The 16743-nt window shown below is 36.8% G+C and overlaps 2 protein-coding genes across 2 annotated transcripts in view; one reads left to right on the forward strand and one right to left on the reverse strand.

The window, feature by feature from the left end:
- Positions 1–106: 106 nt before the first annotated feature.
- UBA5 (ubiquitin like modifier activating enzyme 5) lies at positions 107–15761 on the reverse strand. The gene is made up of 12 exons (XM_028099144.2): positions 15412–15761; positions 14050–14095; positions 13848–13937; positions 10061–10170; positions 8765–8851; positions 8040–8124; positions 7003–7107; positions 6697–6824; positions 4857–4992; positions 4491–4566; positions 4244–4350; positions 107–3699 (listed from the first exon to the last, which is right to left on the reverse strand). The coding sequence occupies exons 1-12, from the start codon at positions 15570–15572 to the stop codon at positions 3616–3618; spliced, it is 1215 nt and encodes a 404-aa protein (XP_027954945.1). The 5' UTR covers positions 15573–15761; the 3' UTR covers positions 107–3615.
- Positions 15762–16051: 290 nt separating this feature from the next.
- ACAD11 (acyl-CoA dehydrogenase family member 11) overlaps positions 16052–16743 on the forward strand; it is a 97909-nt gene continuing 97217 nt past the window's right edge. Inside the window, 1 exon segment of the mRNA XM_028099148.2 lies at positions 16052–16524. Coding sequence (XP_027954949.1) covers positions 16139–16524 — 386 coding nt within the window. The 5' untranslated portion in view covers positions 16052–16138.

Raw genomic sequence — 16743 nt, forward strand, 5'->3', positions numbered from 1 at the left:
TATACATAATATAGAAACATAATAAAACCTTCAATTTTAATACCTTTAAGATTCCAACATATTAATTATAAAGGTGAAAGATATAACCATACTTCACTGTTTTAAAATAAAAGTGCAATTTCAAGGTATTTTTTCCCACTTCAATTTATACAAGAGTTGTAGTTACATAATTAATACTTTGAACATTACAAAAAATACTTGAAAAATATCCATACTGAATAGTTTGCTCAAATTAAGTTTTGGCAACTTTATTGGGTTTTGGTTAATGTTCTGTAAGGCTTGGCTACACACAGGGTGGTCCATGAACTGGGATCATCAGTATGAAAAACTAGCTTATGAAAAATTAAGACTCTAGAGCCTCTCCTCAGACCTACTAAATCAGAATCTGCAATTTGGCTAGATCTCCAGGTGGTTCATATGCACCTAAGTTTGAGAAGCAATGGTCTGATTTTAAGGCACTATAGTGGTGACGTACAAGAATTTGGCAGGATCTTATAAAATGAGCATCCTTCTTCCCCTTTTGAAAGAAGTTCAAAAGGAAAGAAGATAAAATATGACCATAGTACATCTTTCTGGGTTTGCCAGCTATGACAGGCACAAAGTAATTAAATTCACAAATTACCATACACTGATTTCAGAATTAAGCTACTAAAGTTTAAAATTTGATTATCTGGTAATATAGTAATTTAATACACTATAAGTAGTATATTAAGTTTAATGCCCTTAAAAAAAACTGCTTTAGGAAATAATCTGAGATTAATATTCTAGAAGAACCCTGAAAAAAGGAAAAACTAGCAAAAGAATAATAGGCATTTATTCTTTGTCCCCACAAAATTTGGACTTGAAAAACATAGTGGAAATATAATAGCATTCAAAGTGATTTATGGTAAAAATTCGTAATTACAGTTAGGGGTTGAGGACTCCATATATTTCATAAAATTTAAGTTTAAATATACTTTTGAAGCTGCATTTTGACCTTATTGTACTACCAACTAAAATGTTTTCATGTAAAGTGTCTACTTAAAAAGCTAAAAATAGGGGAGCCTGAGTGGCTCAGTCGGTTAAGTGTCCGCCTTCAGCTCAGGTCATGATCCTGGAGTCCTGGGATCAAGCCCAGCATCGGGCTCCCTGCTCAGCAGGGAGTCCGCTTCTCCCTCTTCCCCTCACCCCCGCTCGTGTTCTCTAATAAATAAAATCTTAAAAAAAAAAAAAGCTGGGACAGACATCTCTTTGTATTTGAGGTTCTCTAATAGAAATATGTTCACATTGATACACACCTTCATGATGAAAAAGGTAGCTTTCAGACAACTCAGTTACATCTGAATTGGTAGGAACCAGATAATGGTAGTTATAGTTAATTTTCATTAAGATTGGCAGAAAGAGAAATATGGAAAAAAACTGCAATTGGAGGGTTAAATCTTCCTTAATATTCTTAAATGGTTATTACTTTTTTGTGTTGATCTGTGTGTTTGTAGGTATTCAACAAGTATTTTATGTGAGAAAACCTAGGATGCATATTTTTTTCACTACATAAAACATTTAAGTGGTACATAAATTAAAACTTCCCATTCACAATGGGGAAGGGGTTAAAGCTGAACATATTGTTTTACTGTAATTTAGAGCCTTTGTGCTATGGCAATTTGGGGAGTGTGTTTCATTCTTTCACATTAGAAACAACAGTGTTTAAAAATATGGTCAAGCACTACAGATTTATTTAGTAATATAAAACTCGGTGATGATTAATTTCTCATAATTGGCTACTATATGTAAGTTTTCATGGCATACAGACTGTTAAGAGAGCACTCCAGGTAGCAAAAGATACCTGTTACCAGGTTTTTTTCTGGTAAAATCATCCAACTATTTTTTAATGGAAGAGATTAGACAAATTAGATAACTTAGGTAATAGTTGATACAGTATAAGACACCAGCAGTGTGCAATGGCATGTTAAGAGCAGAACAAAGGTGAGTTCTGGCTATTATACTTCATCAAACTATACAATTTTTAAATCATAAGCAAAGTGTAGTCGTGAGTTCAAGCCCCGTGCTGGGTTCCACGCTGGAGGTGGAGCTTACTTTAAAAAAAAAAAAATTATAAGCAAAGCCTTACCAAATCAGTATACCAGATGTTCCAAAAGAATGGGGTTATTTTTAGAAAGACTACATTTCTTTTTTGAAGTTCAAAACATCTCGAGTAACTAGAAAAAACTACTTTACAGATGAATTCACTATTTCTTTTTTAATGGCAAATGACCTACCAAGGCAACATAAATAAGTTTCAAGGCTACCATCCCCCTCTTTCCTGACCTTACTCTAAACAGAAGAATCACTATAATTATAGATTCTAGGATCTCAAAGCAAATATATTGAACATATTTGATATTTGGGACTTTCTGAAATCAGTTTTTAGAACTTTATTTTACAAGTGGAAATTGCATTTTTCATTTTGTATTAACATTTCTTCCCTAGAGATACAATTTATTCATTCATATCTTCAAAGTAAAAAAAATCAAAACAGAAGATTAACATAGCATAGTAACATCCTACTGATAATGGTTACACGTGCATATTTTTTATTGGTCTCCAAACCACTGGGAATTTAACTAAGGCTCTCTTAAGCTTTCATTATTTGTATGCAACTTTAGAGAAAACAGTTTATCAGTTTATAATTTAGTGGTCAATGATCAGGGTAAATGATACCCTTCTAGTGAATAAATACATGTCAGTCATTACAGACGTAATTTAGGTCTCTTTTATGCCAACACAGGACAACTATCTAATTATCTAGAAAATCAAATTTAAATGAAGTACTCAGAAGGTAGCCCATATGACGGGTATAATCTAGATGATCTTAAACTAAATTTATTCGTTACTCCTCAATAAAGTGTAGTGACTCCAGATATATGTTCTACACATGCAAGGATTTCTTTCCTTGGTCAGGGCAGAAATATAATAATTTGTACTTCCTGGAAGTACCTTTATTTGTTTATCCATGAAAAAAGCTTACTTTATTTGCATTTGTCTTGTTTTGAATTCACAGGTTTACAAACTTTTCCAATGACTACATTTTAGCTTGTATTTAGTCAGGTAACATTTGAGAGGATATTTTTTATTTTATAGATTAACTATTTTAAATTCACTGTTGGCCAAGTTAATAATAGTGGATAGTGTTCTTGTAGAGAAAGATTCTAAATACAATGAGTAGATACCTGCTAGCTCTAATCAATTGGATGTACCTCCTGTCCTTTCCCTATATTTGAGAACCACATACTACTTTATTATCCATGGCCTTGGGCAACAGACCACAAAGGATTACTGGAAGGAAAACAAATATAGCATCATATTGGTCCTTTCTTCCCACCCCTCCCAAAAGGCAAAAGCATTTCAGTGGCTAAATTTTCAAGTTTTCTTAACTAGAATGAAACATGAGTTTTAGGAATTACTGATTTAGTTGAAGGGAAAAAAGCTACAAACAACACTTTTCAAGAAGTGTAACAATTTTGTGAAGATTATGTATCAATTAATGTTGCCCTAAGTTCTGTGAATTTTTAAATGATTTTTTTAATTGCAAGGGAATAGGTCTAACCTCAGGAAATAAAATATAGGTCAGTCCATTATCTACATATTCTTCATCTTGGCCATAAGGTCTTCCAAGCTTTCACCAGAATCTTCCACAGTTGCCTCAGCTACAGAATCTTCTTGCTATCAACAAATGAGGGAAACATAGTGAAAAAATAACCATATAAAATTTGTGATGCTTAGGAATATATAATCACTAAGTTTTAACCATGTTCAACTAGTTTACAAAGTAAACTTTAAGAAATATGCCTTCTAATTTTTAGGACAGACAAAATCCTTTACTTTCCCCACCAATCTTTTGATTTATAAGACAGTAATTTCAACATTCTTGAGATCTCTACTGCAATGGTATTTTTAAGTGGTATTAAGGGCTAAAATGCTCAACATTCAAAAATGTTATCTTCGTTTAATCAAAATCTACTTTATCTGATCCATTCATGAATCAATAACACTATTTTAGGTCTGTGTTTCAAAGATTTTAAAAGGCACTGTGCCTATTTCCACATTAACACTGAACACCTTCTCTTACACATCTTAATGCCTATAACGTAAAATATCTAAAACAGTAAATACTGCATTGGCATTATAAAATAGGATGAAAATGAAAAGATAAATAAACTTTCTCTTATATAACATTTACTTATGGTAAATCAGATTTTGGAAGTACCTTTTTGGGAATTGTGTATGCCACTGTAATTCCTTCGGGTAAGTCAGGAATTGGACCTGAAGAATTTTTCAGTTCCTCTTCTGAAACCTCGGATACCAACTCAATACCTATAGAGTTAAATATGATCTTACAACAGTTTTCAAGGAACTTAATAAACAATAATTACTCAAAATTTGTATAATTATAATTATATTCCCTTCCATAAGAGATTTGACACTGCCATTTCAATTTATGAAAGAATTCCTACCCCATTCATTGTCTTCATGTATTATCTCTTCCTCTTCTTGAGTAGCCTCCTGTTTGGGCAGTGCTGCTACCTTTTTCTGTAGAAATCAAACAGTATCAAAGTGTTCTTACTCTTGGGCCTCTGAAGCATTGAGCAAGAATTCAGATAGGCTTTTTATTTTACCAAAAGCAAGAAAGGACTTCAGAAAGATTTTTTTACTTTTGAGGCATGGTGAATTTTTTACTAACATTTCCACATTAGACATACCATAAAAAAAACTTGCAAAATTCAGAATCCATTTATCTTGTATTCCAAATCTAAATAACTGTTTTAAATTACTGTCCAAATAATATGACCTCTCATACATTCTGATGGATTGATGTATACCTTATATTCTTCCTGCTGCTTCCTGCAATTTCTGTCATCACACTGAGGATTTGGCTTCATGGACATAGTAGGAAAAAAATCCTGCATTGCATTATATCCAAGGTAAAAACTAACAGTACCAAAATTTAACAGAAACCTAGAAAAACAAATCAAAGTACACTTAAATAAGCCATAAAAGTATTAGAAATAATTGAATTTTTAAAAAATGGTATGGAAGTACATAATGATTTTTGTAACAAAACAGTACTTTTAAGTACTGACGTCAAAATGTGAAGAATCCCTGAGATATGGTACTAAATCTAACTACTTTAAAAGTTTTTATACACAACTTACTTTAAAGTTTACGATCTTAAATACATAGCTCAGTGAAATTTTCCAAAAGTCTTCACCCATGTAATCACTACCAGATCAAAAACAGAACATTTCCATGTGCCATAAAGCTCCCTTGTGCTCCCTACCAGTCACATCTAATTCCTTTTAGAAGCTTTTAAGAGGAAAAAAAATCACATACAAAATATAAACAAAAGGAAAAATATTTGCAATGAATGTTAATATATAACAAGACAAAAAACTGACCAAATGATATGAAGCAGACAATTCACAGAAAGATATAAGTGCTCACCCCTTTCCATAAACAACTGAAAATTAAAATGATACCCATTTTTTTTACCCATCATATTAACAAAAATTAAAAAGTCTGATGATACCCAGTGTTATCAACCAGTGTGGGTGAACTAGGTATTCCTACACTGTGATAGAAATGTATATTTTTGGAGGAGAAATTTAGTATTGTCTGTCAAATATTGCATAAACTCAGAAATTCCACTTCTAAAAATTCATATTTATAAGATCATGCAAGATGTTATCTGCAGCATTGTTAAAAGAAGCAAAAAAAAATCTGTAAGTAGTTTTAATGTCCATCAATAGGGGCTGGCTAAATAGGACATATCCTTAAGAGAACAGTTTATAACCATGATTTCCCCTCCTCACCCTTTTTGTACCATACTATAAAATGTTTTGTTCAGATAGGGCCTACTGAAGTTTGTACAGTTTGTACGGTTGTGAAGGTTTCTTATATGAACTAGCCCTAGACAGTTGCCTTGAGAGTTCTCATGTATGCTTTTTACAATTTTTTTGCTGGTAGCTGACGGTTCTAATATCATGGTGCCTTTCTATATCATACTGCAACTTGTTCCTATGACATTGGAGGGTTAGGAAACATAACAAAGCTTACTGAAGTTGTAAAATGAGAAAAAAAAATGGCCTGAGATAGAGAACACCTAAAGGGTTTCTGCTTTTAATAAAGTGTGAGTTGGTTCAAAAACCCTTTGACATTAATTTTAGCTGCAAAGAAATCTTTGCCCTCCTTTGTTGCTATAGTTTAGATGGTGTGGTTGCTGCATATCTGTTTTTGGATAGCAGAGATAATTAGATAATTATCCTCATTAATCTTTAATCACATTCATATTATTTTTTGTAAGAATTAAAGAAGTGTATTTAATCCCCTTTGGTCAAAACTGCAGAGATTTAAATCATTTGGTTAATATTTCATATATAAATACACCAGTACTACTGTACCATTTAACATGAACTATTCCAAATACAGAGTAACATATGTGTATTAAAATATGTATGCTTATATTTAAATTACATATACTAAGATGTATGTAAATTAAAAGTACATATATATTATACATATTTTAAAAACTTATTTATATTTAAAACTAGATTTTTAAAAAACTAAATATTTAGCTGGTAATTCCAGTATTTGAAATGCTTTATGAAATACATTTTTATCAAAAACAACCAAGACTATTCAGAAAAATTTGCCTTCACTCACTTTAACACATTTTGTACTAAGATCCCAGCAACCACTCCCATAGTGGTAGGAAGACTGGCTGCACAAACACCTTCTCGTTTCAGAGTCTTTTCATCAATATTTGCAGCAACTACAAGTGGTGGAGCACACTATATGAAAAAGAATGAAAGAAAATATATTTCAAAACAAAAGGAAAAGAGTATAACATGCTCAAAATAGTATTCCATCTCATTCAAAGTTTGTTTTTTCTTTGAATACATTTTCAATACCTCTAGGAACTCTAGTACTTAATAGTGAAAAAAATAAGCCAAAATGAATCACACATACCGCAAAACAAGCAGATTCTCCAGGAATTATGAGCTGTATATGCCCTGAAACTGCATTTTCACTGACCCCAGACTCCATCCACGTTTGCCCAAGTTCATTACAAGCCTTGGTAGAAACAGGTGAAAACATAAGAAAGAACATAAAAAGAATAATTTACTGTAAGTTCTTTTCATTAAAAATTGGAGTTCAACTAAATGGATCACCAAGGGTTTTTTTAAATTTTTCAAAAGAGGAAAGTTATGAGTAGTGGAATTCCTTGGCAAATGCCACTCTATTTAAAAAGTAAACTGACAGGAGCACCTGGGTGGCTCAGTTGTTAAGCATCTGCCTTCGGCTCAGGTCATGATCCCAGGGTCCTGGGATCAAGCCCCACATCAGGCTCCCTGCTCCGTTGGAAGCCTGCTTCTCCCTCTTCCACTCCCCCCGCTTGTGTACCCTCTCTCGCTGTGTCTCTGTCAAATAAATAAATAAAATCTTTTTTTTTTTAAAGTAAACTGACAGCATTTAAGTAAGCAGTCAATATCTATTTAATTAAATTGAATCATGAGGCTTATTGGATTTCCTATTAAAGTAAAAATTCATTTTTCTGAAATAATTTCAGCAACAAAAAACTGCAAAATATCTTTTGAAAAATTGAAAACATAGTAATTCAAAGATTTTTATTTCTGAGAAACCAGGTTTGTAGGCAATTTATACATATTTATATCTTTACTTAATAAGTTAAAACCAATGCTGACATAGAGTTAAGACATTTTAAGGTAGTCATTTATTTTAAAAATTGTACAACAGAAGTATCTACTATTTTATAGTTTCCTCTTTTGGCATAAGAGAGAATAGGATACTGAAATATAAGCCATACCAGCAAGGCTAGACAGATCCCACAGCTATTAGAATAAATTTCAAAGGTAGGGTAAGAAATAATTAAAAATTAACAAAAAACATGAGGTTTTAAATGCAGAACTATTCTTAAATGCAGAACTATACAAGAAAATAGATAAATCCATGAGTGTAACATCTTATACAATAGGAATACTTACTGTATTTATTGTCATCCGAGCTTCAAAATTGTCCACACAGCTAAGAACTAGGTCAACAGGTTTTCCCTCTTCTAATCCACCATTACTAGGTAAAGAAAATAAATTTATTTGGAAAAAAAAAATCAGGGCACAAAATACACTCTAATTAGACTGTAGTTGTTCAGGCACACATTTATTCTTTCAGTAAATGAGTACAATTATGACAATATTTAATACTAAAGATCCAGTATGTATTAAGTAACTAATATGAACATCAATGATACTATATTACTTTGCCTAGAAGGCATAAGAAGTATAAAGTCTGTTCACAAAAGTTACCATTTCCCTATCAGCTTTCAGACTTCTTTTCATGTTTCACTCCAAATGTAAATGTAATAAAAATTGAATATAATTCAATATCTCAGTGGTGTTACAAAAGTCTGCAGAAAACCACTTTTACATAGAAATATAATCTAGAACACAGAACTTATAATTGAGGATCCCTCGTTCTATCATTATAATCACAGGGTTTTTGGTTTTTTGGTTTTTTATTGTTGTTACTATTGTTTTTTGGACAATACTTACTTTTTACTGAGCTCCTAACACATAAAGATCACAAAAAAATTAACATTTTAAAAACATATCGAATCTACCAACTCACTGAGTTAAACATCAGATTTTATTATTAATAATACTTGTTTAACTGAGCTGGACACCGTGCAAAATATTCATAAATAAAATTTTACCTTATTCTACCCATGAAATGTTGAAAGTTTTCTACTGTGGTTATATTGTAGTTGTGTACTTCAAAAAGAACATCAGGATTAATGTTCCTAAGAGGGAAAAAGGGAATGATTATTAAACTACTGATAGGAATACTAAGTGAAAGCAGGAAAAAGCTGAAAAAGTTCATTCAGCAGAGGTTAGAAAAATGGAATTCAAGCTATTCAAAGAAAATCCGAAGCCCTCTTCTAATTCCTTTGACCCACTTCAAGGACTACATTCAAAACCTGTTGACTGCAGGATTACACAAATGTTCCTACCATGTATGTTCTTGGAATTAAACCTTTATCACCTCTGTGAGCTACAGCCTAGCGTGACAAAAGAGCTTCTTTGTTCCTTATTTAATTCAGTGCAAGTATGTTTGAGGCCACAAAGAAACTTCTTAGTAAGGGTTAACAAAGTATGGCCCTTGGGCCAAATCTGACCTACCACCTGTTTTTATGAAGTCTGCAAGCTAAGAATGGTTTTTCCTTTTTTAAATGGTGGCAGAAGGGTGCCTGGGTGGCTCAGTTGGTTAAGCGACTGCCTTCGGCTCAGGTCATGATCATGGAGTCCCGGGATCGAGTCCCACATCGGGCTCTCTGCTCGGCAGGGAGTCCGCTTCTCCCTCTGACCCTCTTCCCTCTCATGCTCTCTATCTCTCATTCTCTCTCTCACAAATAAATAAATAAAATCTTTAAAAATAAATAAATAAATAAGATAAATGGTGGCAGAAAAGAAAAGAACAGTATTTCATAACATGCTAAAATTACATGGAATTTAAGCATCAGGGTCTATAAACGAAGTTTTACTGGAGCACTGCCATGCTCATTCATTTTTCTATTGCCTACAGCTGTTCTCGCACTACCACTACATAGCTGGGCAGTTTCATAGTTGGCCCTCAAAGCCTAAAATATTTACTATCCAGCCCTATGCAGAAAAAGGTTGCCAACCCTGTTCCAAGAGGTAAGACAATTTGTATAAAACCTGCATTTTTATGGAGAAAAATTTATGCATTAACTTTTTTTAAGATTTTATTTATTTGAGAGAGAGAGAGAGAGAGCATGAGAGGGGAGAGGGTCAGTAGGAGAAGCAGACTCCCTGTTGAGCAGGGAGTCCCATGCGAGACTCGATCCTGGAACTCCAGGATCATGACCTGAGCCAAAGGCAGTTGCTTAATCAACTGACCCACCCAGGTGCCCCAAATTTATGCATTAACTTATACAAAATGCACAAACTAAGTTTCACTAAATATAGTTTTTAATTGTTATTCCATTTACCTCAAAGTATATTCTGCTGCTTGAACTTTACTTAATCCTGCTTGATGAGGCTGGAAGAAAAGTCTATTCATATTGGCCAGTTCCACCTTGTCATAGTCAAAGAGTAGCAACTAAAATGAAAATAGTGGTATTTTAATGAAAAACATACTAAAATATAAGCTAAAAATAACAAAGAATAAATCAGTGGACTTCACATTTGATGGGTTTAACAGTTTGACAGTAATATTAGCTAACTCTAAAATACTAGATACCATATATTAACTCATTTAATGCTCATATAGGTATAAATGAGACAACTATGGCACATACCCCAAAGTCACTCAGCTAATATATATGAAAATGGGATTCAAATTCAGGCATTCTCAACCCAGCATCTGCGCCTGAACCATAACACTTACTGTCTCTCTAAATGATTCACTGAGAAAATAATGTTTATTCCATTTCATTCTAATTCTTTACTAAAGGCCGATAACACATTAGATAGATGAAATTTTAAAATAACAAATGTCATAAATTAAAATTATAGTATAACATGACTCCTTTTGTGACTATGACACCATTCTTAACTCATGGCTAAAATGTGATCACCCCAAACAGAATTACTAACCAGTAAGTTAATTGTTGTTTCCTTCTATATATTTAGGCATAACAGCATTTCTCACACTCACACACTCATACATACACCTTTTTAAAGATCCCATTTCTTATCAGTAAGAAATTATCAGATTGCACTCAAATATTTCCAAGGTCCCTTCCTTCATCTAAAATTCTGTAACTCTGTAACACAATTCTCAGCATCCCAGGTTTAAAAATAAAAACAAAAATGCGGGGAAAGGCCAGGGCAGGGTGAGCACAGAGGCAAAGGCTACAGCAGTGGTTGAAGGGGGCTATGGCTTGTGGTGCACCATCCTGTGCACAGCTAAAATTATAAAAAAAAAAGGGGGGGATCTTATTATTAACAACAAAATTAACCCAAACTACAGAACAACACCTATGTAACCCTTAATATCTTGCTAGAAAATACATCACCCCTGTCTGCCCTCTATGATAACTTTCTGAGTCAAAACAAAATATAGCTTATTTCAGCTCATTAGACAGTATTTATTAGGTCAGGCCAAGTATTAAATTTGAGTCTTCAGCCTCATAGCTGGTTTATAAGTTAAGGAAATCTCAAATTTGGGGATAGGAGGTATGAGTTGTAGCTCTGTCACTAATTAGCTCTGATCACGGATAAGTCACTCACTTTTTAGGCCTGTATGTTCATCTGTAAAATAATGCACCTAATCTAGATCTGGTGATCCAGGACATCGCAAAAGGGTAAAAGGTAGGCTGAGTCTCCAATCCTCCACTTCCCTATTTAACCATGAATTAGCTTCTTCTTTATCTGTTTTTACATAATGAAAAGAGTTTTGAAACTTACCTATGTAGATCCTTAACTTACAAACTTGAATGCACACTGGAATCACTAGGAGAGTTTTAAAAAATACTGATGTCTGGGTCCCATCCCCAAAGATTGATTCTATTCCATTCTGGGTATCAAAATATTTTTTAACTTCCCAGGTGATTCTAATTACAGCAATATTTGATAACCACCGTTCTAGAGCCCTGCTACTCAAAATGAGGCCGGGGCTAGCAGCATCAGTATCACCAGGAGCTTGTCAGAAATATAGGGGCACTGCCCCAACTTTAATATGCGTATGATTCATCTGGGCTTTTGTTAAACAGATTCTTAATTCAGCATGCCTGCGGTGGGGGGGCCTGGGAGTATTCATTTCTAACAAGCTCCCAGGTAATGCTGATGCTACTACTTTGGGCATTGGACTGAGTAGCAAGGATCCAGCAGTTCTTAAAAATCCCCCCAGAACATCAGAATCACCTGGGGCTTTAATACAAATTCAAATTCTTAGGTCCACTCAAAACCTAAAGAATCAAAACCACCGGGGTAGGGTCTGGCAATCTATATTTTAAGAAGCCTTTCCAAGTGATTCTGAAGCACACTCAAACCTGACACCCATAATCTCCATGATCTCTACCATCCTAGGTCAATCAGCCATGGTTCTTACATCAACTATAAGCAATTGTTGGCTGGCTTTTGTAAACTTCTTGAAAGACTTTAAAATGTTAATAAACATTTTTAGTATTTTTGTGTTGCCTTTTCTATATTGATAAATGAGTGCCAATTTTGAAACCACTTTCTTTTAAGAATTTGGGGGGTGGGGCACCTAGGTGGCTCAGTCGATTAAGTGTCCGACTCTTGATTTCAGCTCAGGTCATGATCTCAGGGTACTGAGATCAAGCCCCACACTGGGCTCCGTGTTCAGTGCAGAGTCTGCTTGTCTGCCTCCCCACCCCCCAGCTTGCTCGTGCACGGGCATGCACTCTCTCTCAAATAAATAAAATCTTTAAAAAAAAAAAAAAGAATTTGGGGCATGGGACAGACCAACATATTAAAAAGAGCTGAGGGCGCCTGGGTGGCTCAGTTGGTTAAGCGACTGCCTTCGGCTCAGGTCATGATCCTGGAGTCCTGGGATTGAGTCCTGCATCGGGCTCCCTGCTAAGCAGGGAGTCTGCTTCTCCCTCTGACCCTCCCCCCTCTCATGTGCTCTCTCTCTCTCATTCCCTCTCTCAAATAAAATAAATAAAATCTTTAAAAAAAAAAAAAGCTGATAAACTTTGTGGGAAAAATGCTTGCTTTGTCAAAATGACAAATAAAAGGGGGAAATCAATTGTGGAAAGCTTTGGTATTCAAGCACAAGGAATCGAACATCACGGACTTTAGCTTTACAAATCTGAGACTGGTATAAGGTTATCTCTCCTTCCTATCCACAACCTAAATCAATTTTAGAAAAAAAGTGGAAAAAAAAAAGTATAGATTAAAAAAAAAATCTTAGAGCATTCTCCATTTCAATTTTAAGAGTAAGAAGGGTATTTTCTAACTAGAAGTTTGTATCTCTTAATCCTCTTCACCTATCTCACCCATTTTCCCACCCACCTCCCTGGCAACCACCAATTTGTTTTCTGTACTTAACAGTCTGTTTTTCATTTGTTCATTTGTTCATTTGTTTTGTTTTTTTAGATCCCACATCTAAGTGAAATCATGTAGTATTTGTCTTTCTCTTATTTCACTTAGCATAATACCCTCTGGACCACCCATGTTGTCATAAACGGCAAGATTTTATTTTTTTATAAGGCTGAGCACAACATAGGGAATATAGTCAACAATATTGCAATAATGTTGTATGGTGACAAGTGGTGACTGTCTTATGAGCACTGAGTAATGTATAGAACTGTTGAATCACTTACTGTGTTGCAAACCCAAAACTAATACTGTATGTCAACTACAATAATTTTTTTAAAATATTTCTAAATAAGTTAATAAAGGGCAACCAACTATTTTTTGGAAAAAAAAAGTACATGCTTTCTAGTCCATCCTGTATAAAGCATGTTTAAAAAATATTTGTTAGATGCCTGTGTTTCACACACTATCAATTTAACAGCCTTCTCTCCTAAGCTTCTATATCTAAAACATTTAAGCCCAAATTGTAATATATATTATCCCAAACACAAAATTCCTGAACAAAATTTAGATATTCCTTGTTTTATTAGCATTAATATCAGCTTCCATTTGGGTGGGGCTGTTTCTTAACTCCTGTGGGTAGAAAGAACAATATGAAAAAAGACACCACAAATCAATAAACCATTAATGAGAAAAATTCCTAATTTATACCTGATTTACTCCAGAAGTGAGTAGTTTCCCTATATGACAGGCAAAGAGAAATGTTTTTACCTTACCAATGCCACATCTTGTCAGCATTTCAGCAGTCACACTACCAACTCCACCAACACCTACTATTGCTACAGCAAAGGTTCGAATTTTCTGTGAAACGCAAAATTATATATTTGTTGGTTAACTTTTCATCAAAAATGTCATCAGAAATTATTTTCATTTACTGAAACCATCTTCAAAAACTTGGAAAGGTTTACCATACCTCATAGTCGCTTACAATTCCCATTCGTTTCAATGCCATCAGGCGGCTTAAAACAAAGAAAAAATGTTTTAAAGCTTACAATCTTTTAATTATGATATAGGTAAACACATCATCACAGAAAAACACAAACTCAATCACTATTACTGCTTTAAAAGAAATCTGTCAGTTGGCTTTTACCAGATGAAATTAAGTCACCCGGGCAGCTTTAAAACACTGAATACCCTTCCAGGTGTAGCCTGTGCAACAAGTTTTTTTTTTTTAATGCTCCTCAGATATTCTAATGGACAGCCACAATTGAAAACCATTGACTTAAATGTTAAGTGTACAGATGAGATAGGTCAAAGTGAAATTTCAACATATTTCTGTGCTTTCTTAGCATATGTAAATATTTCATATTTAACACCCAGATTTAACGTTTAACATAGTTGTCTCTGCCCATAATGGATGGTGTCTACTTTTAGTAAGGTCCTACTGCACGCCAAGGACTCTTAAGAAAGCTACTTTACCTAGTTACGTAAAGTTTTTAATATATACATTTAAACCTATACACATATACATAAAATTCCCATTCGTTTACACTTTAAAGAGTCAAATAGTTCTCCCAGGCTTGCTAGGAAATTCTTCCGCCTTCTGGCCCCGACCGTCCTTTTCCTCCAAATCTCTAAATATCTAAATAGCTCGCCAACATTGTTACCTCTGGATTTTCAGTTTTAGGTATTATCTGAAGATTTCACCGGTACCATTGGTCCCTGATATACACAAGTATTTCCCATGGTTGCTCAGCTACTAAGAGCTAGGATTTGAATCCAATCGGTCTGGCTCTAGAGACCTTACTCTTAGAACCACTGCACTATATTCAGCCAGCTGAAAGGACAGGAGCGGGCAGGACTGGTCAAGTCGAACAGCTTTAAAGCTAAAGCTAAAGCTAATCCTGCTCTCCCCAAGTCCCCAATTTTGAAATAATGAGAAGCCTTTATGAAACTCGAAGTTTGATGCTTAGTGGGTTTTACATTTAATGTCATCTTCTGAAAGTTATTACTATCAGCTTCATGCGGAACGAGGGAGAGGCAAGGGGGCATTAGGGAAACCGGACGCGTATCCTCAGCAGGCCGGGGAGCCGCACCATACGGCTGATTCATTCGGGTTTTGGGGGGTGTGGGTGTGTATTTTTTTAAGAGGAAGGCTACCTTTCCACCACTACCAAGACTTGGCCTTGCGCGTTTGGGAGCAGGACCCCAGCACAAGAAGAGGAGGCGGGGGGAGGCCGTGTTGAGCTTGAAAGGAAGGGAGCGCCTCACTCCTGACCACTCGCAAACCTTGACCTCACCCCCTAGCCCGCCTCCGACCCGCAACGCAGGTCACCTGTAGGGATTGGAGTCCACCACCTCCGGGCTCATCTTCTCGATGCGGACCCGGCCACCTCCTCCGTCGCCGCCCCCCACAGCTCGCCGACTTCTCTCCTGTGCCAGTTCCCGCTCCAGCTGCTTCACCCGCTGCTGCAGCCGCTCCACAGACTCGGCCATGGCTGGGACCCCGGCCGCCAACGCTCCCAGCCCCCGCCGCCGCCGCCGCCGCCGCCCCACGCTGTTAGGCCTGCAGACCCCGCCAGGGGTAGGTGAGGAGGCACGTAGCCGCCGCCTTCCTCGCCCAGAACCCTGGGGAAATGCTCCTAGCGCCGCACAGACAACACGTCGCTGCCGCTCCCGCGGGCCTCCCCCGGTACCGCTTCCGGTACGTTGCAATCATCGCTCCCCCTCAGGAAAAGCAAAACAAAAACAAAACGCCCCTCTTGGCTGCCTTCTTCCCCCGGTCTTAAAAGACCAGGACGCAGCAGGGCCGCGAGTCCTTAGCGTCCAAAGCCCGCGGCCTGCGATATTGCCGTTCCAGCCCGCCGGCTATTAGAAACACCAGGATCTTTCATTCGTGGGCTCAAGGTCCTGACGGACCCTTTTCTCAACCGGACTCTGTATAGGTCTTACGGCTGCCGGTGCATTAAATTTGGGGTGCGAGGGGCCTTTTCGTTAATTGCCCGCAGCGACTAACACGGCTTTGCCTTCTTTAAGATTGCGGCCTCCGACTGTGAGACTGAATGAAAATTTTTTTAAATGCGAGAACGCGGAGGTCCTCCGGCACATCCCAATTAGAGCCTAGTCACCAGATTCAGGGGCAGTGTGATTGGCTGGAGCGGCTCGGTCATGTCCGCCCCGACGCGTCAGGGCCTCGCCCCCCTGGCTGTGGAGTAGTGGTCTCTGCAGCCAGAGGACTCGGTGCAGAAGACCTGTGGAATCTCCGTCTCCAGCCGGCAGCGGAAGCCGCAGCCGCAGCCATGGAGCCCGGTGCTTCCCCTGAGCCCGACTCGGCCGAAGTGTTGCCCCAGCACAAGTTCGACAGCGGGTCCCTAGAGGCCTATCCAAACCAGCACTTGCCCGGCTTTGGGGCCGAGCCCGAGGCCAAGCTGACCGTTACCCAGTACAGGTATCGACGCCGGTCTTCAGCAGAAACAAATGTGTGCATTGGGCTTTTCTTTATTTGGCCCTGCGTGGGGTCCCAATCTCCCTCGTCCCGGCTTCTTTTCCTGCAATGACGCGCTCTGCAGATGGGAGCTACCGTCAGTGGTCCGTCCCCTGCATTTCATTCGGGGTATTTCCGGTTCGAGGACAATAATGGAAGCACCACAACATTCCCGATTCCAAC

Source organism: Eumetopias jubatus, unplaced genomic scaffold (assembly GCF_037043125.1).
Source record: "Eumetopias jubatus isolate StellerSeaLion01/CBP00866 unplaced genomic scaffold, mEumJub1_p1.0 scaffold_1, whole genome shotgun sequence".
Taxonomy (NCBI): domain Eukaryota; kingdom Metazoa; phylum Chordata; class Mammalia; order Carnivora; family Otariidae; genus Eumetopias; species Eumetopias jubatus.